At 35.5% G+C, this 27,254-nt stretch overlaps 1 protein-coding gene across 8 annotated transcripts in view; it reads left to right on the top strand.

The window, feature by feature from the left end:
• MYCBP2 (MYC binding protein 2) overlaps positions 1-27,254 on the top strand; it is a 212,991-nt gene that overhangs the window by 111,031 nt on the left and 74,706 nt on the right. For 5 of the 8 annotated variants that reach the window (XM_087759490.1, XM_087759491.1, XM_087759489.1 and 2 more), the window contains exons 31-47: positions 106-298; positions 928-1,202; positions 2,212-2,433; positions 4,108-4,299; positions 5,443-5,649; positions 6,403-6,534; positions 7,072-7,250; positions 9,579-9,721; positions 10,575-10,675; positions 11,872-12,090; positions 13,532-13,757; positions 14,103-14,221; positions 17,235-17,322; positions 21,153-21,205; positions 22,498-22,670; positions 23,012-23,156; positions 24,979-25,191. In XM_087759490.1, coding sequence (XP_087615616.1) covers positions 106-298; positions 928-1,202; positions 2,212-2,433; positions 4,108-4,299; positions 5,443-5,649; positions 6,403-6,534; positions 7,072-7,250; positions 9,579-9,721; positions 10,575-10,675; positions 11,872-12,090; positions 13,532-13,757; positions 14,103-14,221; positions 17,235-17,322; positions 21,153-21,205; positions 22,498-22,670; positions 23,012-23,156; positions 24,979-25,191 — 2,880 coding nt within the window. The remainder of the gene's footprint in view (positions 1-105; positions 299-927; positions 1,203-2,211; positions 2,434-4,107; positions 4,300-5,442; positions 5,650-6,402; positions 6,535-7,071; positions 7,251-9,578; positions 9,722-10,574; positions 10,676-11,871; positions 12,091-13,531; positions 13,758-14,102; positions 14,222-17,234; positions 17,323-21,152; positions 21,206-22,497; positions 22,671-23,011; positions 23,157-24,978; positions 25,192-27,254) is intronic. The other 3 variants (XM_087759492.1, XM_087759496.1, XM_087759495.1) reach the window with 1 other exon arrangement.

Raw genomic sequence — 27,254 nt, forward strand, 5'->3', positions numbered from 1 at the left:
GTGGATATAGATGCTATTTGCTTTTCATCTTATTCTGATGCTGAAAGTCCACTTTTTGTTTTTAACACAAAATCTGTCTTCTGTATCCTTCATACCCTGAAATAGGAGTGCTTTGAATCTTTATTGAGCATTCTTCACTGGAGCTGGACAACACTGGTGCTAGGAGTTGAAGAACTTCGTGGACTTAAAGGATTCCAATACACTGCTACTCTTTTGGATTTAGAAAGATTGCGTTTTGTGGGCACTTGCTGCCTCAGGTTGCTGAGGGTCTACACCTGTGAAATATATCCAATATCAGGTATTGCTCTTAATTCAGTTGTTTCATACTTATCAGCAAATAATAATCTACACGACATTGAAAACTTGATCTAAGTATTCATGTAGGGTATGCTGTAAGATGAAATTGCTTATACAGATGGGTTTATTGGAGCAATTAAGAGACTCGCTGTCAGAAATGGGAAATTGCAATGATCTGCACAACCCAGCGTCCAACACCACATGTTTACACTGTAACTCATATGTCTGTTTTAAAGTTAATTTGTTGTTTGGTTTTACAGTTGAGTTCTTTTGGACTATTTTTTATTTTCTTTTTTCCCATTTCTGTACATAGTAGCTGCTTTGATGGTGAGCACAAATTGTATTTGAAAGACAGCATCTGTTTTTCATGCCTGTAGTTCAACAACTCTCATATTAAAATGCAGCATATATTATGAAAGACCGGAAAACCAGAAGTTTCTGATGTTCAAGTTTCCTCGAAGTAGTTTGACACCCTTCACTGTTTTAATTTTGAAATCAACTTCTCTGAATGTGGATATTCATCAGTGTTGATAAATTCTACTAGTTTTATTTGCCTGTAAAATGTACATTTTTATGTGAAAATGTTTCGTGTATTGTACATTTAACGCTCGTCTTTGTGTAACCCTCTAGCTACAGCTAAGGCGGTTGTAGAAGAAACCAGCAAATTAGCAGATTGCATTGGAAAAACAAGGACCTTGCTGAGAAAAATTTTATCTGAAGGAGTTGATCATTGCATGGTGAAGTTGGACAACGATCCACAAGGATATCTCAGTCAGCCCCTGAGTCTTTTAGAAGCTGTTCTTCAGGAATGCCATAATACATTCACAGCTTGCTTTCATTCATTTTATCCAACACCAGCTCTCCAGTGGGCATGTCTTTGTGACTTGCTGAATTGTTTGGATCAGGTACATTAAAATGGCACAAGTAAACATTACAACTTAGCTTGCCCTTTTGCTCAAAGAGAAGCCAAGCGATATTTAAAACGTTTATTCCTTTTTTGTGTTTATCCTGGGTTGCAACTTGAATTCTGCTGTGGTTTGTGTTTTTTAATAATTGGGGTGGGGTGGGGTGTGTTTGGTTGTGGTTTGTGGGTTTTTGTTTGGTTTTTTGTTGGGTTTTTTTTAGTTTCCAAGTTCAACAAGAGCCTAGGGACTTCTAGTCTCCCTTAACAGTAAGATTCTCACTGGGACAGTGAAGAAAATTTGTGGTGCTGGTAACTGTCAGCACCTGCTTTTCCAGCGTTGAGGCCATGCCTTATATGTGATTACTCTTGCTGCACGTTGCTTAGGAGCATACATGTGGCATTTGTTACACTCACAACTTGAGTGCATAACTAATACTCTAGTAGTTTCTCATTATTAAATGTTACAACAGTGCTCTGATCCAGCAAAGTATATGAGAAGCTGGCAATATTATTCTATGATCAACAACTTTCTTCTAAGTATCTTGCTTATTCTGAATGAGCATCCCACATCTAAACAGTGGAGTTACTTGCTTGCATTGATTGCAGTGAGATGTAAGCAATTTGCTGCTTTGCATGAAAATTCATTTAGCATATAAAAATTCAAGGAAGAATTAGTTCTTTAATATATTATTCTAATTAAATTGTTTGATTAATTATAATAAGTGCTTTGTCTTCAAAGGGTGCCGTAACTTCAAAAGTAATTTTAAATGGGTTTATTTTAAAACATATCAACCAAGAAATTTTAATTACTCCAATTTGAAAGATCTAAATGGAAGCTCATGAGAGAAGATAAAGTAAAAATCACAGGAAAGCTAACCGTATATGAAATTCTTTATCTAAATTATTCTTATAATTACTATAAAACTGAAAGTTCTTTTCAAAAGCAGTTTTTCCCTCATTTACTTCGAATGCAACGGTCCCATTCTATTAATTTCTTTTCATGTTTTTAGGACATCCAGGAAGCAAACTTCAAAACCTCCAGTAGCCGGCTTCTTGCTGCTGTGATGTCTGCTCTCTGCCATACTTCAGTAAAACTGACCTCTATCTTTCCAATTGCTTATGATGGAGAGGCGTTGCTGCGATCAATGGTCAAACAAGTCAGCACTGAGAATGACTCTGCTCTGGCCCATCGTTTTCCTCTTTTGGTTGCACACATGGAAAAACTTAGTCAGGTTAGGATACATTCTAAAAATTTAACAACTTGTTTTACTCTGCAACAAAAAACAGTTATGTAAAAACAGTTGAAGTTTTAGCTTTATAAGGATGTAGCTGAATTTGCCTGAGTGTTTTCTTGTTTCAGAAACGTACTATTTTATCTAATTTTCATCTTTTGGTCTGAAATATTCCAATTATTTCTTGTTTGGAGGATGTCTGAGCAAAAATTATTCTTACTTATTTTGGAATATTAAATTGGCAGAAATATAGTTTAGAGTTGTCTTCTGTTGCATAGTGTTTTCTGCAACAGTTTTTCAGCTTTTTCACGTGATCACAAGAATGAACATGTGGATAGAGTCAGTGTTTTGAGGAAGAGTCAACACAGCTTTGGTAGTAAAATGTCGTGTCTCGAACTGGAGCTTTTAAAGGAGTCAACAAACAGACAAGGGAAGCTCAGTTCATATAGTTCTATCAAAGGTTATTACGGACTTTCCTAATCAAGGGCTCTCGAATGCTGTATTTTTGCAGTTCTGTTATTCCAGAATAGATTTACAGGAATGAAAAGGGTAAAGACGATAATCAAAGAGATGGGACTACTAAATAGTATTCTTCACTTTAGAAGACAAGAGGGGTAAGATCTTATGAAATTATGAATGATGCATGAAAGGTAAATAAAGGATAATTGTTGAGTCTTCCAATACCAAAAGTTTTGAGCAATCAGAGAGACCTTAGCAAAAGGTAAGTTCAAAAGATTGTTGTTCTTCATAAAATACACAGTTAAGCTGTGGAACATATTCATGTAGGCCATTATTATGCTAAAAGCTTTCACAGACTTAGAAAGCATCTGCATAAATTAATGAAGAAAAAAAAATCACCAAAAGCTATTAAATGCAAAGGTAGTATTTCCATCTTGGGTACAGCTGCCCCTTAACTGCTAAAGAGAGAAAGTCTTCTGTGCAGGTATCTGTACAGGTTTGCTTGACCTGATTGTCGTCCCTATCAGTTCGCTACTTGGATCTTTTTGGGAGACAAAATGGTGAGAAAGACAAACCTTTGATTTCCATCAGTAGAGCTGATTTTATTTTTACTCATTGGGAATGACTTTCAGTATGGGTAACTGTTTTGAAAAACAGTGGATGTCACTGGTAGGTAGAAGACACAGTAGATGCCTAAGCTTAGATTTGTTTCACAGTCTTCATCTGGTAAATTAACAACTGTTTTTATAAGCATCCCACCACTGGTTTTATCTTACCTGTTTGCACAGAAGATTCTCTTCGCTAACATCAAGGCCAAGAAGCCCCTGAATTTCTTTTTAGACAATGGGGAAGACAATGATACTGAGTTCCATAGGTAGCTATATATCTGTTGTATTCTAAGATATGCTTTATAGATAGTATGGCAAGGAGGGCTATAAGAAAAGCTCTCTCCTGAGAAGCACACATATATCTTTCCAGTGCAATAAACAAAGTTAACACCACCTCATTCTGGAAATTAGAATATTAGTCATTTTTTTGACAAAGGAACACATCCTATGAAAGCTTTGAGAATTTTTTTTTTACCCTCTAAACATGTCTTATTTTTAAGAAGCCATGGATTTTTCAGTTACTTAATGTTTATAATATGTGAAAATTAATGTGTTTGTTTTTAAAATAAGAACAGTGTCATTTGTTATTTTTCTCTTCATAATGCAGAGCGAAGAAAATGTTTCAGGGATGACAAGCTTTCGGGAAGTGCTGGAAAAGATGTTGGTCATTGTTGTTTTACCAGTACGGAACAGCCTTAGAAGAGAAAACGAACTTTTCTCTTCACATCTGGTTTCTAATACTTGTGGGTTGCTTGCTAGTATTGTGAGTGAGCTTACAGCATCGGCGTTAGGGTCTGAGGTAAAGTTTCTATAAAATCATTACTAGAATTCTTTCAGGACAAGTATGTTATGAATCTGATACAGGCTGTAGCAGGAATTATATAGATGTGCAGATCTTTCACAGATGCTGGAATTCTAAGTTCCCAGTAGCTTTCAGATGTTTAACGTAAATTTAAAAGCATGTATTCACTGTATTAAGGAAGTACTGTTGATAATTAGCTGCTTCATTATGGCTGCAGAATACTGCAAATTGTTTCCAAAATGGCAATTTTCTTTTGGGCACTTCCCTTTTTGCATGCCTGTCTCTTCATGTATACACTCAAAATATATTTGTTCGGTGCTCGCTGGAGGCAGTGCCACATACCTGAGCATCTCTGTGCCTCTCGTGGTGTCATGGATGCCTCACGTGTTCTAATCCTATCTGCTTTTGATTATGGGTCAGAATTTATAACGTGTTTTGTTTATGCATTGTGTCTTCCTCCTTTATATGCAAGATACTTCTTACACAAGTCTTCCTTTATATATTCAATATTATAAGTTTATTGTAATTGTCTATATCATTAAACTTCTTCCAGTTTATTTGCTTTGTATTCAAAACTGAGAGTGGTACTGAGTTCAACTTCTTAAAATCCAGAGATTCATAATCACAAACAGAAGTTCCCTTTAATGAGGCTATAATGTTGTTAAATGGAAATTTATTTGATTTTATTAAAGGGATGTCACTGTCTCTGTACTATCAGCAGGCTTTTTTCACAGAAAGAACCAAGCTTTTGATAACAACTTGATTAAAGATGTTTTTATTATTATGTGAGATCTGTATCTGTCCTCTCTTAATCTTGACATTACCTAAAGCAGAAATACCTAACTCTTCTTGAAGCACAGTTAAGCTATATTTTGTGCTAATTCATCCTATAAAATACATATTTAAATACTTGAAAAAATTGGGAATTGGATTCCTAATTATTCCTAGTTAATTCTTTTTTCTTTTTAGTTGATATTGAATAGAAGCACCAGTAGTGGCATCTTCTCTGTTTTATCAGTTGACTTTTCAAATTTTCGCAGTTGAAAATCTGGTGATTTAATTCACTTAACTTTGCTTTATTGAAGTTGTCTAACATCTAGCAGTTAACTTTTCCTGGTGCTTGCTTTTAACTTTCTACAGGTTGATGGGCTGAACTCTCTCCATTCTGTCAAATCCACTCCAAACCGATTCACTAAAACAAGCCAGGGAAGAAGCTGGAATACTGGGAATGGATCCCCTGATGCAATATGTTTCTCTGTTGACAAACCTGGTGTAGTTGTAGTAGGATTTTCTGTTTATGGTGGAGGAGGAATTCATGAGTATGAGTTGGAAGTATTAGTTGATGACGTAAGTACTGCATTTAAGAAAACAGATTGAACAAAAGTAACCTCAGAGTTTTTCATATAATATGTTTTTCAAAGTAATATTGTAATATTCTTCTACAGTCTAGGCTGCCAGTAAAGCAGTGTACTGGTAGGAGGGTTTTTTGGTTTGCTAGTAGTGGTGATTTTTGTGGTATTGCAAGCTACATACCATATCCGGTAGGGTCCTTATCTTGGTTATGGTCTTGAAATCTTACTTCATTACATATAATATTTGAAGCATGGTGAGCTTTTCACTTCCTGGAGCTAAATGTAAATTAGTACCTGTTATCTCTCTGAAACTGAGAAGGAAACTAAGAAATAAAGGAGACCAAGTTAAAACATTTTAAACCAAAAATTGAAGAAAGGGGTAGCCTACCAGCATGGTGAGGCTATAGCTACAGATGTTTCATGTGTTGTTGAAGTACTCTCTTAGAAGAAGCATAAAACTGTATTGTGTGTTCTTGTAATGAAGAAAAACCTCTGCTCTTTTACACCCAGTTGTTCACTTTAACTGACTGTTCTAATCTTTTCCAAAGGGCAAGCATAGGTTGCTATGGGAGGTTAAGCTCTCTGCTCAGTAATTTCCTTTTCAGCAAAAAGGCTTTACTGTTGACTCTGAACAGGTTTTTCAGCTCTGTTTTATTTGTAATGCCGTATGTAACAATTTATGCAAGAAAACATAACTTGCACAATTGCATGAATGTGTCAGGTCAATTACTTTGTTTCTTTGAATCAGAGTGATCATACTGGAGATTCAACTCATTCTCATAGATGGACATCTTTAGAGTTGGTTAAAGGAACTTACACAACAGACGATTCTCCCAGTGACATAGCTGAAATCAGACTTGACAAAGTTGTGCCACTGAAGGTAAATAAGTGCGCATCTGTAGGTTTCATATGACTTCTTCAGATAACAAAAATCAGAATTTTCAATGTAAATTGTTCTTTTGTGTACACATTTAGAAATTAATCTTGACATGTTTCCTTTATAAATTTTCAGTTTCACCTTGTAACTGAAAGTTTCAAATGCCGGCAGCAAAAAGAAATTAAGTCTTAATTTTTATGGTAGCATAAGAGAGATTGTAATTGCTTAGTAATCTAGAATATTCTTGAATGTGCAACTTCTTTGAGTGCAATTTGGCAGCTAATTTTCTTGGGTACCTGGTCACTCTTCAAGTAATTAGAAGTAATATTTTACTTAAGTTATGGTCCATAGTTTGGGAACATGGAACAGCTCTGGCTTTCGTTAAATGCTGGATCTTTTTCAGTTAATTTCATTTGTCGAGTGCTTTGAAGGACTTTTCAGACTCCAGTAGTAATGTAAATAATAGCTTTCATAATACCATGAAGCCTAACTTATATACTTGTTTTATACTGTGTGCTGTTTTTGGCTCTCCTTTTTAAGGAAAATGTGAAATATGCAGTTCGTTTGAGGAATTATGGAAGCCGGACTGCCAATGGAGATGGAGGAATGACTACAGTTCAGTGTCCAGATGGTGTAACATTTACATTTAGTACATGTAGTCTGAGCAGTAATGGTACAAACCAAACTCGAGGACAAATTCCACAGATTCTTTATTACAGGTTTGTATGTTGTCATGATCGTGAATAAAACTATCATAGTGCTATTATACTGCATATGTTTATGAGAAGTAACAGAAATAAATACATCTGGAGTGTGTTTGAGGAAGGAGCTTCTTTAACAGCAGTGTTGTGTTCTTCCAGTGTAGTTTCAGACTTTAGTGAAGACAGTTTTCAGGACACCAGTTGGCTGGAAGAGGCACCAGTACTTGTTTTAGATTCTTTTTTTTTTTTTACGTGGCAAATAATTTGATGGTTGACCTCTCTTACAAAGTCCATTGTCTGCTTCTTTAAAGCTGTAATATGGGAGAGTGGTACGATGCAATACTTCAATCTCTGTTTTTTCTGTAACCTAAGAGATTTTTGAGAGACTACTCACTGGAATGTTTCTCTCTCTGATTTCGTTCAGTTCCTTCCTCTGTTGCCAGAAAGGATTGCAACATGTAGTGAATCGAGTTCTGTTTATATAGGAACTGTCTCCTCTCTTACTGTAGCGTTCAAAGGTATAAAAAGAGAAGTTGCAACTGCCCGAAGAAAATCCACTGAAACCTCTGACCGTCCTGCAGGGAAGTTTTATTTTAGCCTTTCAGGATGATAGTAGGAATTCATTTAAGGTAATGCTTTTGCAGAAAGCATTGCTTTCATTTTTGAGGTGCTTACCCTGATATGCATGAAGACATGATTTTCAAAATGTGACAGCACCTGAATATATGAATTACTACCATTATCTGTACAGCAAAAAAAATGCGTCATGCCTTTCACTCAAATCTCAATTTTTGTGGTAAAAGGCTGATCAACAGTAAAAGGAGCAGGAGTAGTAATTTACTTTGATATTTAATTATGTGCAAGATATACCTACCTAATAAAAGACGAAGAGGATAAAATAAGTAATGCTACAACAAATGATGTGTTTTGGACTAACAATCACAAGAGCATGTTGCTCTTAAGAAAGTTTTAAAGGAGCTAAAATACAAAGAAATAAAGTTGCCAGCAAAATTATTGTAACTTTGGAAAATTTGCAGACTGCTGCCTGTAATCACAATGTCTTTTGAAGTTTGCTTGGACAACAGAAACGTAAATGTTACCTGATGAATGACTAGAGTTGTGAACTTAGTTTGAGGATTCCTAGTTTGATATATAATGACTTTTGTCTACAGTAAAGGAACAAATGTTCAGTCAACTGTTATAGAACACAGTTTGTAAGATTCACACTTGATTTTGTTTGAAGGATGCTCAAATACAAATAGAATTGTTGCTTATGCAAATGCCAAGAAAGGCCATACCAAAAGAAGTGTGTTAATGCGCTTCTGATTAGGGCAGAAATGCTTTGGAAGGATTTGTTGGAACTGTACCCAGTTGGAATTTCACCCACTGTCAGTCACTAATAAAGTCAAATTAAAAAGGCTTCAGGCTGACAGAAAAACTACAATTCTAGGACACATTGACAAAAAAAAAAAAAAATCTTTTTGTAAGAGTTGTTAATTTGAGTCATAGAGGATAGATATCTTTGTTGTGCACTGAACTGCTCCGAGTAAAGTTTTTGAACGCTCTGAGGTGCAAGTCCTGGAATGTTAATGTTCTGGAATGATGTTTTGAAAGATCAAATCTTTCTGGACAAACATAAGAAATCCAAAAGATAATGGGAAATTTTGCTTTACATGTTGAGTAAGTGATTTTGGTTGTCTATGCCAAGGCTGAATCACTATCATATTGAGGGCTTGAATTAGTTTGTAATTATCATTCTACTGCTTTGAAAAAGCAAATCAAACCAGATCTTTTATATACATTATTGAAATATTTTTGTGCATAATGTTGTTTAGGAGAACCTGATTTGACATACAGAGTGGATTTCAAAGAAAAAAACTATTTGTTAAGGGTAAGGCTAAGATTGTATTTCAAAACCAAAATTAATCTTTAGAATAGGGAGGGAGAATCTTTTTCCTGGTTATGATACTGCAGAAATATCCGTTGAGAGAGTTTTACTCATTTCTGTGATGCATCTAGTATTATTCTGTTTTTATCAAGATAGGTGGTTGGGCTTGGAAGAGCATAGCAATTAATACACTTCTGTGGTTTGAAAGGCATCTAGTCAAAAGAAACATTTCAGAAACGCTTTTCGTATTTTCTGCCAAATAAAAATAAAATGATTGCAAAGGGCTAACACTGAGGCATTGCCTCCAAAATATCCTCTGTGGTTTCCTTGATTGTTTCTTTTATTGCTTTATCATAAATTAATTGTTTTACTTATTCTATGCCAAAAATCTGTCAGTCATGTTATTTTAATACAGTTTTGTATTTTGTGAACTAACTTTAACTTAATCCACCATCCAGGAGTGAGTATGATGGAGATCTGCAATCACAGCTTTTGAACAAAGCTAATGAAGAAGATAAAAATTGTAGCAGAGCTCTTTCCGTCGTGAGTGCTGTTGTACGAGCAGCCAAAGACCTGTTGCACAGGGCTCTTGCTGTAGATGGTAAGGCTTTTGAAAATTGACTTTCAAAATTTACTTTTCAAAACTTCTTTCTTTGATAGCAAGAGATAATAGTAGAATATCAATGATACAAAAATTGTGATATTTCTCTTTTGCTTTACAAAAATTGCGATATTTCTCTTCTGCTTTCCAAAGAATATTTTTCCAACCTGTCATTACTGTAGGTATCAAACTGTGAGTAACTTTCTAAATTGTTGAGTTGCACTTGAGATACTGTAGACAGATACCTCGTATAAATTTGCTCATCAATTTAGCAAGTATCATATTAAAGCTAGTAAGGTTCTTTATTTCCAAAAGATAAGCTACGATAGGTCAGTTCCAAATTTGCGTGTTTTGCACAGTGGTGGTAATCAGGAAGACTGGTGAATGTAATGCATTTATAAGCACTTAAACATCCATTTTTGAGAAATGTAGACATTAGCCTTAAAACTGAATGGTTTTAAGCTATCATCTTCAGCCATTCTAGTCAAAATGTCCAGAATATTGCATAGTGCTATAGAAATTGATTTGGAGGTCTGAGAGGAGCTTGTTGTGCTAGGTTTTATACCATAGAAAGTATGGACACAGGTTCACAAAATGGCAAAGAATGCAATAAAATTATGCTCTAAGAGGAGGAAATTTTTTAACAGAGAACTGTATATAATGGCATGTTTATCCCAGGTGAACTTTGGAGGTTTAGGATTTACCAATGCCTAGATAATGAAAATAATTTGAAGTAAAAACTACTGTAGAAACTAGAAGTTTAATTCATAAGAAACAAACCAGAAAAATAAGATGTGTTTTGAACCACGGTATATTTATTAGTAATACCTGTGTTGTAATTATCTTTGTTTAGCTGAAGACATTCCAGAACTTCTCAGCTCTTCCAGTCTGTTTTCAATGCTGCTTCCCCTCATAATAGCCTACATAGGACCAGTAGCGGCAGCTATTCCCAAGGTATGCTCCTTAATAGAAATTACTGAAGAAATTTAAGAATGTTATACAAGGAAAAGGTTTACTCTGAAAATCTGAACATGTTGATTTCTTATCATTTTATGAATTAATGTTTTATATTTGACCATGTGACTCATTATGAATTTTGCAAGAGTCAAGAATTTTAAAAACGTCATGTTTTAAAAATGCCCCCCCCCCCTTTTTTTTCTTATATTGAAGACATGAAAAAAATACTTTAAGGAAGCAGAGGGAAAGATGACAGGCTTTAACAGTAGGAAAAGATAAAAAGTTAGAAGGGTGAATATTGGTGTGATGAAATGTTTTTTATATTATGTAAATCCTATTTTTACAATAAATACCCAAAGCAGTGGTCGTTAAGGTTATTTCTATGAACTTTAGAGATGGAAAGATGTCAGCTATAAATGAAAATATCGTAACTTTTCAGTGGCAGAGCATTTTCCATGTGGCTGGTCTGGAACACTCTTGAAATCTCTTATTAGATTTACAAATGTCATTAATCCTTAGCCAGTAGATGCTATTGCCTTTTATTGCTTTTTCATGAACTGTAAGCTCTCTTCTAACTTCTCCTTAAAGGGGGAGGAAAGAGGACTGGCCACCTAAAATCTAGCAGATTCATTTCATAAAAAATAGTTTCAAATTTTAGTTATCTTGTTCCTGTGATGAACGGGAATTTAGATCCACGTGTTTTACTTTAGAAGTGTTCTTCTCCTTTGAAAATGTCATAAAGATTACAGAGAACAATGCAGTGCTTAACACTACATGCATTAAAAATATGTTGAATATGTGAAAAAAACCCAATATTAGTGTTATTATAAAACAGAGTATTACTGGACTATGACTTTGATACGGTATTTGCTTTCTCTCAACTCATGCTTATTGTTTATTAATGTTACAGCTTTATAGTGTTAGAGAAGGTGTTTTAGTGACGGTATCTCACAGTCGTGTACAGATTTTTGTTTCAGTTTTGGCAAGTCTCAAGAGGCGTATTTGAGATTAATGTAGTGATGCTTTTTTTTGTCAGGATTGTGTACATGCACAATTGGAAAATGACTGAATGAATTGTGGTAGTGATATTCTGAGAATATCCAAAACAACTATCGTAGAGAATTGTAAGTTTGTGAGTGTTGTTTTCACCCAGGCATAAGTAATACTTTATTGCATGTGGTGTTATGTTACAGGTTGCTGTTGAGGTCTTTGGCCTAGTACAGCAGTTACTTCCTTCTGTGGCAGTTCTGAATCAGAAATATGCCCCTCCAGCTTTTAACCCAAATCAGTCTACAGACAGCACCACCGGAAACCAACCGGAGCAAGGGCTTTCAGCTTGTACTACCTCCAATCACTATGCCGTTGTAGAAAGTGAGCATCCCTATAAGCCTGCCTGTGTTACACACTATAAGGTAAGCACCATTCCTAAGTGCGCATGCCATTTCTTAAAAGCTTTTGACGCATAGGTTTTGTTTCATCAACTTCTACTATCTGAAAAATTGTTGCCATGGATTGCCATTCATATTGTCTAATATAGGAGACAGTTTCCTCTATTATAACTGTACTGCTTTCTGGAGAAACCTCTGTTTGTCCAGTAAGGATAGGGGAAGCTACAGTGGAAACTAGTGTAGTTTTAACCCCCTAATGCACGTATCTACTGTAAGTCCCTAAATTTCTCAGTCTTAGATTTTCCTACCATCATGCACAGTTTCTTTGCTCTAACTGTACAGACTGTAGAAGTTGGAAGTCTTTATGTATATGCTATCTAATCATATCTCAGACTCTCTTACCTAATGTTAAAACAATGCTTTGTAAAAATACCTAACATCAATTCTAGTCAAATTAATATGCATTATAGTGTAGGAATCCCTATGCTGGTTATTTAAATTCTTCATTAATTACTTTCACTTGGAGCATGATTTGGCATTGCAGAAGTCTCTCAAGTCCTCTTCACTGTGTTAAGTCACTCTGAGTAGGATTCATTCTGCCTTACATGGATGATTATTGCACGAAAACTATATTTTCCTCAACATCAATAGAGAAAGGGTGTTTTTCCTAGATGAGTAAAGGACTGAGGCATAAATTGCATGCCTGAGAGATAAATCCTGTGTTTCAGTTCTTGAAATAGGGAGTTTGCAGTCGCATTGATTCCACAACTGTAAATCCAGAGGTAGCAAATATGCAGTCCAGTAAGAGGTGGAGCAGGTCACTAATTACTATTCCACTGGCTTGTGCTGTGAGACAGCAAGACATCCACTGCAGAAAATGTAGTCCTCATGTGATCTTCCTGAAGCAATGATGCTTATTATTGTTCTAAAAGTTTATGGAGCTTATCTGAAGCCCTAGGCTTAGTTGTTACTGCTTTTGTACATATATGTACGTATATGCTATCATGCTGCAAGCCATATTCACAAGTGTGATTCAACTGCTGTGAATTTTCTAGGATTGCACAAAACAGATATTGAATGTATTTGTTGAAGTTTGCATTTAAAAAGGTATTTGAGTGTTAAATGTTTGTAGTAGCAGTCTGTGATTGTTTAATAGTTCTGTGCAGAGTTCTTAAAAACAATCACAAATAGTATCATAAGCACTAATACTTAATCTGAACATAAGTTATAATGCATGATTATAATTCAGTAAGATGCAAATAAAGCATTTCAGGTATATCTGAATTGCAAAGAATAAATCAGATTAACATTAATCTAAAGCATATTAAAACAAGTGTACAGAATTGCATAATTGAATCACTTTCATAGCTTAAAGAGTTAAAACCAAATGGAAATGAAGAATTAAATGTAAAAAAACCCAACAACCCTAAAACTTGTGGATAATTGGACTATTATTTTGTTTTAGGTGACTTTTCCTGAATGTGTCAGGTGGATAACAATAGAGTTTGACACTCAGTGTGGCACTGCTCAGTCAGAGGATGTTCTTCGTTTACTAATTCCTGTCAGAATTGCACAGAGTCTGGGATTTGGACCAAAGCATGCTTCTGTTCATGAAAACCTTAATTCATGGATAGAACTGAAAAAATTCTCTGGATCTTCAGGGTGGCCTACCATGGTATTAGTATTGCCAGGTAATAAATAGATACTGCAATAATTTCTAGTAATGTGAATTATTAAAATAATGAAAGAAAATTTGATTTTTCTGCAAAATTATCTTAGAAGAAGAAATTGAAAAAGTATCTTCATCCAAGCTGGCAAGAGTTTGTTATGAGCTGTTGGTTGTACATCGGTTGATTATGTTTGTATTAGGTTTCTTGTTTGAAGTGTTGATCTGCATGTTATTCATGGTTTTACTTTACATGTTACATATAAAGCCTAGATTTCATATGTGCTCATGTAGAAGAAACATACAAAAAGAGGAGAAATATTAAAATTGTGGTTTTATTTATTTTATATATCTTTTTATTTCCTATAAGGAAATGAAGCTCTTTTTTCTCTGGAGACTGCGTCAGACTACGTGAAGGATGAAAAGGCTTGTTTTTATGGTTTCAAATGTTATGCAATTGGATATGAATTTAGTCCAGGATCTGATGAGGTAAGGAAGAAGTGAAATGGCTACAATTGCTGCAGCTGTTAATTCTTTCCTATAAGGCCATTTCTTTTGGTAAAAATAATTGTATTTCCACTTTTGACTAAATAACATTAGCAAAATATTTTAAAATTAATTTCATATAAGCTTTTAACATCTTCTATTACAGACATTATTTGTTTGGAATTCTTTAATCTGAATATTATTGGGATGGTTTTTTGTTTGGTTTGTTTTTTTAATAACTGTGGCAGTCTGCAAATACATAGGATGATTTTCTCTAGTATGTCAATGGGATATGAAATGTCCTAAAATTGTGACCTGTTCTTCCATCATAAATCCAAAGGATTGGGGCTTGATTCATCTTTTACTGTCACTGCCAATTATGGGATGCCAAACTTGCATTATTTTTCCAGTATTCACTCATACCAGAACTATCAAACTCCCTGGAAATGGTGTGCTCATTTAGGCTACCTGAGATTTTGCACAGTGGTCACCTCATCTTGCCTTTAAGGACGTGAGTCGTTTCCACCACTGTTTCTTTGTTGCAAAGGGAAGATAAAATTTCTTCATGCCCTTGGGCCAGTGCTTTATTTTGGATTATTTTAAGAGATTACTGAAAATATTTAATATTCTTTATAATAATTCAAGAAAAATAGCCCTTCCCTTGTCTTGGGAGTCTTTGGGCCTATTCTTTCACGTGAACTTCACAAGGTCTGCATCTTGCTTACACTACAGCCCTCACAGAAGATTTACCTCATCTTAGTCCTGGATTCTGCTCAAGCTAAATCATGTCTTCAGGTTTTCAAAACTTGAGATTCTTTGGAATTTCATAACGTATCAGATAATAAAATATATCATAAGATTATTTGCTATGCTGCTCTCATTGGCTTGCAGCAAATCAGATTTATAAAACCTATAAAATCTAACTAGTCTATGATTGAGTAATAATAATAATAATTTTTGCTGAAGCAGAAAAAAAGATGCATGTTCATATACTTCATTAATTTTTTTTTAAAGCATTTACGAACAAAGCTTCTGGCAGGTTTTTAACACTCAGTGCTAAAACATGCTAGCCGATAACTTAACTATATAATCTAAAGAAAAGTTACAAGTAATTGTTTTCAAACATACCTTTTTAAAGCCCAAACACTCTAATTTAAAGTTCTATAAATAGAAAAGCAAGTTTTACAGTGTTTAAGCTACCTTGCATCTCAAGACTAAAGCCTCCATAAGTAACTTAAATTAAGTAATTGGACACACAATGCAAGTTTCTCATTCTTTTGGAAACTTCGTGATGACAATTTTCTGAAGTGTTACCTCCGGTAGAAAACGAAGCGTATGTTCTGGTGACCACTGTGTTTTCTCTAGCTTAAAGGAACAAAGTATCAGTAAGACCTAATTCAAGTCAGTGGGATTAATTTTTGCACATCGGATTATGTCTCCTTCCAAAGGACAAGCTTCTGGTACCGTTACCCTAACTATAGTATATTGAATGACATCCATTGTTAGGGAATTCTCTGCAAAAACTGAAAGATGTCATTGAGTGTGCGCATCTGCATGGAGGAATCAGGTGTAGTTGACCTATTAAACTTTGTTTAAACCTAGGATTTTTGCAAAAATTATAGATCTATGCTTTGATGAATGAAAAGGAAGGCTTTTTGTTGGTCATTATTAAATCTACAAAATATATGCAAAAACTGCCTTCTGCATAAAGGGTGTTCACACAGCAGGGAACTTGTCCAGTGGGTTGATCCACATTTCACATCTTTACATGCTTGCTATTTCAGAACCTGCTGTTTTAAATTCTAAAGATGCAGTTTATGAAGGGTTTAGTTTAAAATACAATTTGGAGGTTTTTCAGTCTGCTTGGGAGTCTCAGAGAATACAAGGCAAGTCTAGGGTTACTGATTTTGAAGGCTCTTTCCAAAAGAAGGGTTTTTTACTTACTTTATATATTGCCAGTTTCTGTAAGTCTGCCTAGAAAATCCATCAGATGGAGGTTTCCCATCTCCCCCACTGTTTTTTGGTGGTGTGGGTTTTTTTTTTCCCTCCATGAGAGGCATCTGTCAGAGGTGTACTGAACCACCCACAGATTTGTTTAAAACTTAAAATTGGTGTTAGTGTCAACACCTTTTTGTAAGCAAAGTTAAAGAGGTTGTGCCTGCAGGTAGCTCGGACAAGTTGAAGGGAAAATATCGGATACATTACTTTATGGTTTAAAAAGTAGCTACAACCTCCCTAGCCATACTACTCTCCCCCCATTCCTTGCACGCAGCCTCCTTCCCTCCATCTGTTTGAACACCGTGTGCATAGTCTGGTCATCTTTTTTCTTCCAAACAGGGTTGAAAGATACTGAGGGAGAGACTCTCATGTGTTTTCAGTGACAAGTCTGGTGGGAGGGAGGGGGAGTCTTCTCATTCCCTGAACAGCAGCGTCAATGGGAATAAATAACTTTCCAGTGTGAATAGAGGGGAGAAACTATCAAGGGCTTCTCCAAGGATTTATGATGGAGACAAGGAAATCATGGAATCTTTATCCCATCATTGCCTCTCCAACTAGAGAAAGGGAAGAGGAAAAAAAGTTATGAACCATACTACCTTTAAACAAGATGGAAATGTGAGCTTATGTGGTGTGTATATATGTACAGCTTAGAAGAGGCATTGCTTTGCAATCCAAATATGTCGGTAGGTTGTTTGTATTAGGAAGTTCCTTTTCTCTTTAACATTACAGACAGAAGACAATTATCATCTTCAGATGTTCTTAATAAGCTACCAGAAGCATGGTAACCCATTTATTAATACTCTTACCTAGTTGAAATTGTTCTAAAAATTTGGTACTCTGGCCCGTGTCACAGCAAAACATGACAGTCTAGCTGTTTGGCAGGAGCAATATCACTGAGACACGTCAAACTGGAACACACAATTAATATCTCTTAGGATAAAGCAGCGTCAGGGAAATGCATTCATTGTCCTATTTTCTGAGACACTATTTTTGTTTTAAAATTTTTTTCAATTTGAAGGGCATTATTCAGCTGGAGAAAGAATTGGCCAATTTAGGAGGATCATGTGCAGCAGCTTTGATGAAGAAAGATCTAGCGCTTCCTATTGGTAAGTCCTACTCAAAGAACATACTTTATTATTTAGTCATCATTTCAGGTTTTCTAATGAATACTACCTTTAAGTTTTAATGTTGCTTTCAGTTAGAGATGATCATACCAAACTGATTCTTAAAATTGAATTAATCAAACAAGATAATGAAGCGGCGGTGTTTTCTGCTAACACTGTTCCCTTCGTGTGTGTATGGGGAGGAGGGAAACCTGGTCATTTAAATCTGAACCAACTCACCCCATCCACAGGTAGTGTATCAGTGTACGAGCTATGTCCTACAGTTTCCTCGTGGTACTTCACAAATGTGCAGGTATCTTATCTGTATTTCTCTTTCACTGTTTTTTTTCTCCCTGCACTCCACACTTTTCTGAATGAAAAATACCTGCAGCATTGAATTGTAGAATTTAAGTTTAGTTGTTTAAAATTGAAAGTGGCCATTGCATCTGTAGACCTAATAGCTTAAAATGTAGGGTTTTTTCTTACAATTACAAAAAACAATTACGTACTTTTACAGCAGATGTGGCAAATAAAAGTTTACAGTAACCCAAATACAATTTAAAATGTAAGGAAAAAATGTGAGTTTATGAAAAGTAATGCATATGGAGATTGAATTAGAACTTTCTAATGGTGCAGCCATATTCTGTGTAATAGCATTTCTCTTAATTAACATTAATGTATAGGAAAAATAGGCTTGTCATCTATAATAGGATATCTTTTTGATAATTTTAATTTAGGAGCTCAAATACTGTTAATGAGACTGGAAATGTGTATTAATGAGCAGGAGAGTATTGATCAGTGTGCAGTTATAACCACAAAACCTGATTTGAATTTTTTAACCCGGTATTTTGCTTGTGTATATGAATGTGCAGGTTTCTTACTTTATGTTGCAAATAGGCACCTCAGTTGCACTGGTAGATCTGTATTTCTATCTCAAAAGTACAGGCAATTCTACAGTTTAAATTTTACTTCTGTTACCTCTTCTGTTACCCTCCAAACAGCCACATTAGCTTCTTAGTTTTGTTGACTTTCCTAGCACCTATTTATCCTGCTGTTCTCCTATGCAAAAAAAGAAGCTGAAATTGAAATGCTTCTAACATAATTTCCCAGGTTTCCTAATACTTCATACTTCTCTCTAAAGAGGGTTTTTGTTTTGTTCTAATTTTGAATGTCTAAAACAAGAAGGGAAAGTAGGTGATACATAAATTGGTTTTATATGCTTTCAGATAGAAGGAATTTGAAATAAAACATGCAGTTAAGTTACCTCTGCAGTCTCAGCCACCTAAAAAAGTGGTAGTGTATGATCTGCAAGAGGGGAGGAACAGGTGCATTGCCTGTAAAGAGTTTCCCAATTACTGACATAGTTACAATTGATTCATCTGATCGTTTACTTAACACCAACTCAAGGATTTCAGCCAAGTCCATTAGTGTTGCTGATAATATTATAAAGCTAATGACAAACAGGTATCATACGTGTGTATTGTTTCTCCACAAGACCACTGGATCCTCTGAATAAACAAAACTGATAAATTATAGGCAGCAGTGGTAGTGTTTGCAGATGTAAACCACTGTGCAGCCTTTTTTAAGATGCATTTTGGTTGTCTGTAATTTTGCTTTGTTGAAGTGTTTTGCTTGGTATCTCAGAAAAACACTGTGGCAGGAAAAGAGGTAAAATGTGGTTTTCTAGAGCAACATTTAGGTGACTTAGCATCAGACTACTTTTCCTTTTTCTGCATTCTAGATTATGTATCTTCTACCTTTTGCTGCAAGTGAAATGGTGTCTTTAAAAATACCGTATTACTGCCATTGCTCATCTGCAGAGTAGTATCTTATTCCTGGAATGGAGCGTCCTTTAAGAAAACCCTGTATAATCATATAAAAGACTGTCTTGTAATGCATACACACAAGAACGCCCTTTGTGTTAAACTTTTCATACTCTATAATTTCTACAACTTTACCTTTGTTCCATGTGTGGATGTATACAGGCTAAAGAAAGTAACCTGAGAAAAAGGCTCACTCCAGAAAAGAATTAGCAACTTAACTTACAGTGCTTGAACTTTGGCATTTAGAAGTTAGGCATCTATATCTAAGCTAGTAGCTCTAACCTTCTTTTAAGAGTTAATGTAGACATCTTCAGAGGATGGTTCATGTCGTCCTAAGATGATGTCGTCCTAACCACCCAAAGGGAGGAGCCTGTTTCTTCTCCATTTTCTATAAAGATACCTTGTGATATCTAAGTCTGAGCTCGTTATCTCATGCTTCACTGCCCAAAAGTAGGTGAAGTAAATCCTGCTCTATTTCCATGATACTCTTTAGACCTCTGGATCCAACTAAGTGCTCTCAAAACCTGACAATTTTAATGAAGACAATAAAAAACTTCATGAATGTGGTAGAATTTTAAGAAAAGGAAATAGGAAACACATGGTTGAGAATTCTCACCAGGTGCATTTGTGGAAGGTTGTGTGAAGGGCATTGTGGGAGTAAAAAAAAACAAACAAAAAAACAAAACAACAACAACAAAAAAGACTTGTCTGGAAACTTTCTGTCAAGGAAAATAGAATGATTGAACTGACTTCAAATCAGAGTTAAGAGTTGTTACTGGTATCCTTGTAGGACCCTTCCATCTTCAGCTTTATTTGCATGATTTATCTTGGTCTATTGGCTTTAAGGAGGTCATCCTTCACAAAGACCTTGCTTTTTAATAATTGTTATAGTGGGTATATTCTGTATACAAGTAGCCAAATACTTGTATAACTATTCCTCTAGAACCATTAAGAAAAAAAGTATTTTGAAAGGACATCAAGAAGGCTTTTAGCCTTTTTTGCTCCAGAGGAAGATGGACCAGATAGTGATTCCTTCATGTATTAGAAAACTTCATCTTTGAAAGTACACCCAAATACTCTTTGAGTTACCATGTCACAGTTCCTCCTTGCCAGTTCTCCAAGACTCAAATTTAAGATACTTCTTCCCAAGAGAGAGATCTGGTCTGTGACCAAGATCTAACTTAAATAGCAAAGTGGAATTGATTGGTGTATTTAACAGTATGACATACTAATTGTTTCAAATTTCGTAGAAGTTATTTCTGAAAGCAGAGTTTTTATATGTCGTCATTTCTTTCAATTTTAAAAATGCCTTTAGGACTTGATTCTTCTCATTTCTCTTTCTCTCTTCTTACTGGTAGAATTGCCTGACATGTTTTTGAGAGAGAGTAGAAATATGTGGTAACCTTATCTGTTTTACTTTTCTGTTAAAAGACTGTGTTTGGCAATTCTGGTCACCCTGGAATCAGATTTTTGGGTTGCATTTGTGAGAAAGAAATATTGTATAACAGAATGTATTTGAATTTTGTTTTAGGAGGAATCATAATTTACAAAACGGTGCATCGTTTATCAGGTTTTCAAACACTGTTACTAGGGTAATCTCTTGAAAGGGAGCAGCTAGTGCATACTCATAGATACTGCTTCCCAGAAACCACCTTGACCTCCCAAAATCTTTTTCTGAAACTATCTAGTCACATCCAAAGATTTGCCATACATAGTGTCTTGGAGATAAGACGACAAGTACCAAATTTTTGTTTTGTGTAACATATATTGTTTCTTTGCTTGTACACTGAACTACACAGTACTGCATGTTTACTATGTTACTTGAAAATATTAATCTTTCAACTGCTGGTTAAAAAATGTTACACATAATCTTGCAAACTTAATTTTTTTCATAGAAAAGCTTCACTAAACAGAATGGAATTTTGCATTCCATCATGTGTAGCTAAATGTCAATATTATTGTTAGGAAAAATAAGTTTTTTTGTTGTGAAAATAAGTTCTATTTTTGCAGCAGGTAATGAATTTGAAGAAGATCTTGAGATTCTTGAAGAGGCTGCTTTACAGGTATACCGCTGCTTTTTTTTCCATTGCAACATGCTTCAGCACATAATTGCATTAAAATTTCTTGACTGCTACAGAAGAAAATCACTTGTAAGGTTTTTTAAAATAGGAAGGAATCTGGATTGTTATACAACAGTTTAAGAAAGTCTTACAGAAGTTTAGTCTTTACATTAAATCTTTTTAAAAATAAATCTGCTTAGAAAAAAATGTGTAAAATATCACAGAGGAAGTTAGATGACCAAATATATTTCAAAATATATAGGTATCTGGCTTAGGTTGCATGATTTAACGAATTTTAGATGTTACCAAAATTAACCCTGCACATGTCTTTGTAATTGCAGAAATAAAATCACTTTTTCAGTTGAAGGGTAACATTTATCAAGTCCCAAATAATATGATTGCAGTTGTTCTGGATTGATGATATATTTTATTTGTTGTGATGGGAGCTAATGCTGGTCAGTTGGTCCCTAAGTATAGCCCCTAGCTGATGATGCACAGGGAAAAAGGATTTTTCACATTCTGGCTCTCTCTCCTAATTATCTTCAGGGCAACTGTTTTGAAATTTAGTTGCCACAATAATTGCTGGAAAAACACATCAGTGCTACAGTATGACACCATTGCGTAGGCCTTAGATGACAGAACAGTAAACAGAAACGGTCTAGGCGGAATCGGGTGTTCCTTGAAAGAAATACTTATTTTAGCAATCTGTTCTTGGACCCACTGTGTTTTAATTCAAAATGTGAGCTAGGAGTATGCATGCGAGTCGTGGATTCATTTTCGCTTTTAGTTCTCTCTGCTAAATATTTTATGCATCTTTCTGCCTTCCTTCCCGTCTTGCAAAGAAGGGATTTCTTTTACTTTGTCTCACCCAAAAATGTCTTTCTCAAGAGATCTCCCTTTCTATAAGTTATATCTCTAGCCTTTTATTTTCTTTTGGAACATGCTCATTGGTCACATTTTCAGAATGTGTCTCTTCATTCTCCTGGTCACAATTCAGCAGTTTAGGATACTCTTAACATGGAAGTTCATGTTACCTTATTCTTTCTTCCAGAAATCCTCTCTCAACTCAAGCTCATTTAATCTCATTTGACATTGTTTTATAGACTGAACTGACTTTTTTTTTAAACTTTCATCAGAGTAAAGTTTATCTACTCTTCTCCTACTTGAATGGTTTTCAGCACCCAAAATGCCTGTGCCAGTTGTGCCATATTATGGGAAAGTGTCTACATGTAAGATACTGAAAAGCTGTTTTTTCTGTCCTTTTATCGCCACCCCAACCCCCACAAAAAAAAAAGGTGTGCAAATCTCACTCTGGCATTCTTGGGAAAGGCTTGGCACTATCTCACTCACCAACCATTTTGGAAGCTCTTGAAGGAAATCTTCCACTGCAGGTACAAAGCAATGAGCAGTCATTTCTGGAGGATTTCATTGCTTGTGTACCAGGATCAAGTGGTGGACGACTTGCAAGGTAAAAAGTTTGTGTGCTGCATAAATAAAGCAATTACTTTATAGTTGTAATGTTTAATTTTTGCAACAAAATAGAATATGTTTAGTTATGTGTTAAATTTCAAAACCTGCACACTGTTGCTTGTCTATACAGCTAGCTATAGAACATTAATAGTGACATCAAATATTAGTTAAGTAAAACTGTTCGACCATATTGTTTCTATTAATATGTTAGGTAAAAGTATTCAAGTATTCAGACCTTCTGCATCCTTTCTAGCTGGAAGTTATGTTTGCACAGACTAAGAATGTATCTTTGAGCGGCCTGTAAGAGATTTTAATACTAAGTTTTTGTCTTTGCTGTAGGTGGCTTCAGCCAGATTCATATGCTGATCCTCAAAAAACATCGTTGGTTTTGAATAAGGATGACATTCGATGTGGTTGGCCAACTGTTATTACAGTACAAACAAAAGACCAGTATGGGGATGTTGTTCATGTTCCTAATATGAAGGTAATTATTGTCGTCTTGGCTGTTCTTATACTTCATCATGCCTTCTTTTAGTATTTGTTGTAGATATTCCGCAGAATACTCCTGTGTAGGGCAGAAAGTGTCATTTGTAAATTCAGTGTAGTCAGACTTTCTTACCTCTAAATCCAGAAAATTATCAAATTCTGTATTATGCCAACAGCTTTTCATGCAATTTATAGCTTGTCTGTAATGAGTTACACATGTGTAGCTTGTGGAAATAATCAGTTGTAGACAATGTGTGATGGTTGATGATGTGTAAGATGACAAGGATCCAGTTTTTAACTTGTAAGCCAGGAAAGAGTTTTATAAATCTTAAACTGAATAAATGTGATGGAAGAAAGAATCAGAAGCACATTGATGGACCATTTTATAGTCACTTTATTTTAGACTACAACAGCATTTCCCCCTTTTCTGTTTCTACTAGAAGTTCCTGTAGTGTTTTTGCCTTTTTTTTTTTTTTGGCGGGGGGGGGGGAGGGGGGTGGGATGTTAGAGTACTGGAAAGGAAGTATTCGTGACAGCCTCAGGCAGAATTGGAAAACCCTTGCAGACTTTGGAGCAAAACATACAGGATGTGTATAGAAGTTGGCTGCTTGATTTGAAGTAGCAAAGCATGCAAACAAAACAAATTGAACACAAAGTGTTTTTCATGTCGTTTTAATAAATTAGGTTACATTTATGTTTTAAAGCCCACTATTACTCTGGAGTAGTACAAACTTTCAATACTTGCTTTTGCTCAAGCCCAAAAGTAGGTGAAGTACCTTATACAAAGGCATAATCCCTGTCATAAGAACTCTCAAATCTATTCTTCATATAGGATGAAGAGAGTTATCTTACAGTGAGCTGTAAACTCATTAATGAACTGTGAATCTACAACAGTAACACAAGAATCGTTCACAAACACAGCTTGATTGCAATTTAGATGTGTGGTTACTGGCTTAAATGTGTGACAAAGGAGCTAGAGAACTTTTTAAGTAGTGATTTTACTCTTATCAGTCAGGAAAAGGATATGTCAAAATATACACATGAAAATTGTTGCTGGATTTCTTGTTTATTTACTATTTTTCTTCATGAATGCATTAAAGTAACAGCTCTTAATTCAATTTAATCATTCTGTTGGACTCATTCAGTGTGCAACGTGCTGATGTAAGTTCCAGTAAATTAAAACAGCATATGAAATCTGCAGCAATTAAATGTGTTTTATTGCAGATTTAGGAAGAGTAGTGAGCAAACTAATTTTCCAGATAGTCTGTTCTTCCTCAGTAAACTAAGTACAGCTGACTCCGTTACCTGCACTAACGGAGGTCTGTGGTATCTCTGGGAGAAAAAAGTCAGATAAAATATGCGTTAAATGTGCTGAAGTAGTAGGGTGGCAGAGCTAGTCAAGATCCAATCTGGCCACTGCTGATCCAGATCTAGCAGGCCCTGATGACTCACTCTGAAACTGTGCACTCATTTGGAAGGCTCTCTTCCCTACTTCATAGCATTTTCTGTTGTGGGAAAACTTTGCTAGTCATACCAGACTATGTGCTGCTTCCCAGGGAGTGCTCTGGGACTGGCAGAACTGACACTGGCCCTTACTGATCATGTGCAAAGTCAGTTGGGTGCTTCTCTCCTGTACATTTACATTTTTGAGAGTGCTTGGCTTTGCAAAGTGTTAAATGTAGACATGTAGGTTTTTGACACAGCTGGATTTATAGCGAGTGCTCTAAGCACTTTGGCACTGTACCTTATCAGATCTAAAAGAATGTGTATGTGTGTTTTCTCCCTAAATAATCTTCTGTATTCCATGTCTTTTATTGCAGGTAGAAGTCAAAGCTATTCCTGTTTCTCAGAAAAAAACATCTTTGCAACAAGAACAAGTTAAAAAGGTGCAACGGATACCAGGGAGTCCTGCAACCGCTGCTTCCCCTGGCAGTGATATGACCTTTGGCGGACTTCCTTCACCAAAGCTTGATTCTTCCTATGAGCCAATGATAGTAAAAGAAGCTCGATATATTGCTATTACAATGATGAAGGTAAATTGCTGTCATTTTAGCAATGTAACTATACAATTCAGCATTCGAAGTGTGTAAAGGTATTCAAAGGAGGAGAAAAGCATACCTCAGTTTGGTCACAATCTAAAAATACATTAATTACGAATTACTTTGATTATATTTCAGTTCAGCAGAAAACTAGATGCATCAAAAGGGCCAAATGCCTGAACTCTAAAGCAAATATAAACTGGATTAGCATTTAAAAAGAAAAGTTGTCTTTGATTTTGATTACACTGATTAACAAACTAGTCTGAGTCAATCCAAAGAAATGAAAACAGCTATTGAAATGTTCGAGGGGAAGTCAAACCAATGTGTCCATATTACGTTGGAGTGTTGCAGTGAATCTATATTAAAAACTGTAACTGGTGAACATAGGAAAAAATAGGAGCTCAGCATAGTAAAAAGACCATATGAATGATTTGTATATCGATGCATAAACATTAAACAACATCTGCTGAAATTAGCCACTGTCAAATGGATCAGCTCAGAGACTTTGCCAGCGATAGTTTTTAAAGAGGTGAAAACTGAACAGTTAGTATTGGTTTGAGTATATTTTAGAACCTGCGATATATTTACATATATATAACATACTGACCCAGTTAAGAGATGTGACGTGATGTGTGTAACTAGCTGTTAGACAACTTAATAAGAAATGATTAATCAGGAGTTAGAGAAGGATAATACTTAGTATAATCAATATGGACTTACGGCAGGGGGAATCAGCAAACTAACATCTTTTAGAGTGTACAGGGTTGTTTTCTACAGAGGATAGTGCTGCAGTAGCTATGTGTAAATAGTGTCACTGGTTACTAATTAGTGTCTGAATGGATCAAGGAAGGACCTATGAAATAAATATGGTGTACAACAAATGGTTTACGAACTTGTTAAATCACGTGTCTGAAAAGATATTTAGAACGAGGGAGTGTATATCAAGGAGACGTGTGGTTTGCTTGGGGTTTTTTTGTCGTTTTTTGGCGGGGGTGTACTGCAAGGATTACTTCTTGGCTTGATGCTACTTGGTATTTTTACCAGTGACTTGGGTGGGGGGGGAAATACATTATTTATTCAAAGTTGGAACCCAGATGGGATTTCTGATAACCAGACAGGCACAGGCACCTGCTACTTTTTTTCCAGTAATAGGTATTAAACCTGCTCACACAGATGTTACAGTAGCACACCTTGCAGTGTGGAGCCAGTGCAAGGTGTCCAGAAATTAATCTCTAGATTTGATGGACCCTTTGCGTGAGGAATACCTAATGTTAACTAGTTAACTCGTAATAAATTTTAACTTGAATCAGGCTAAGATAAAATGGAAATGCAAGTATTTGTTTAAAGTCATCTTAGTAGATAATAACAGTACAAATGTTTGTAAAGATAAAGGTCAAAAAGTTAAAGACACAAACCAAGGCAAAATATAAAAAGTCTCTCTCTCTCTACTTCTTGAAACGTGCTTGGCTTCTACATTTAACACCTTTTTGGGGGAATCTTCCAGAGGTTCCTTTCAGATGAAGTCTTTTCCATCCAAAACTTCAGCTCTTTTTTTGTTTGTTTGTTTGTTTTTTGTTTTGTTTTGTTTTTATTCTGAAGATTGCTGTATTTTGCTGCTTGAATTAAGGACTGTCTGACATTGTGGGAAATGCAGATGTGTTACCTGCTGTTCTTGATTATCTTATTAACTACTGTACTGATTCAAGAAAGTGTAAAAATTCTCTTCTGCTTCCCTCCCTACATTACTGAGCACACTCATTTCAGTGTAAAATGTCTCCTGACCTTTTCATTTTATACCAGCCTGCATGTTGTATCAGTACTTGATAGAAACATCCAAATATGATTAGAAACTGTAGCTTCTCACCTCATGACAATGAACTGACATGTTTGGGGGTCTGACACCCAAAACCACATCTTGTATGGAGACCCAAAATGGCTGACCTGCATGTACGTCCAAATGTTCTTATCCCACCTCTTTTCCCCCTGTTCTTTTTGATTTGACATGGGAATCTGGTAACTCGGCAACCATTGCGGCCCAGAGATATTCTTGCTGAGGT

The sequence above is a fragment of the Nipponia nippon genome, unplaced genomic scaffold, assembly GCF_047370975.1.
Source record: "Nipponia nippon isolate SJK-2023a ecotype South Korea unplaced genomic scaffold, ASM4737097v1 scaffold_2, whole genome shotgun sequence".
Classification (NCBI taxonomy): Eukaryota; Metazoa; Chordata; class Aves; order Pelecaniformes; family Threskiornithidae; genus Nipponia; species Nipponia nippon.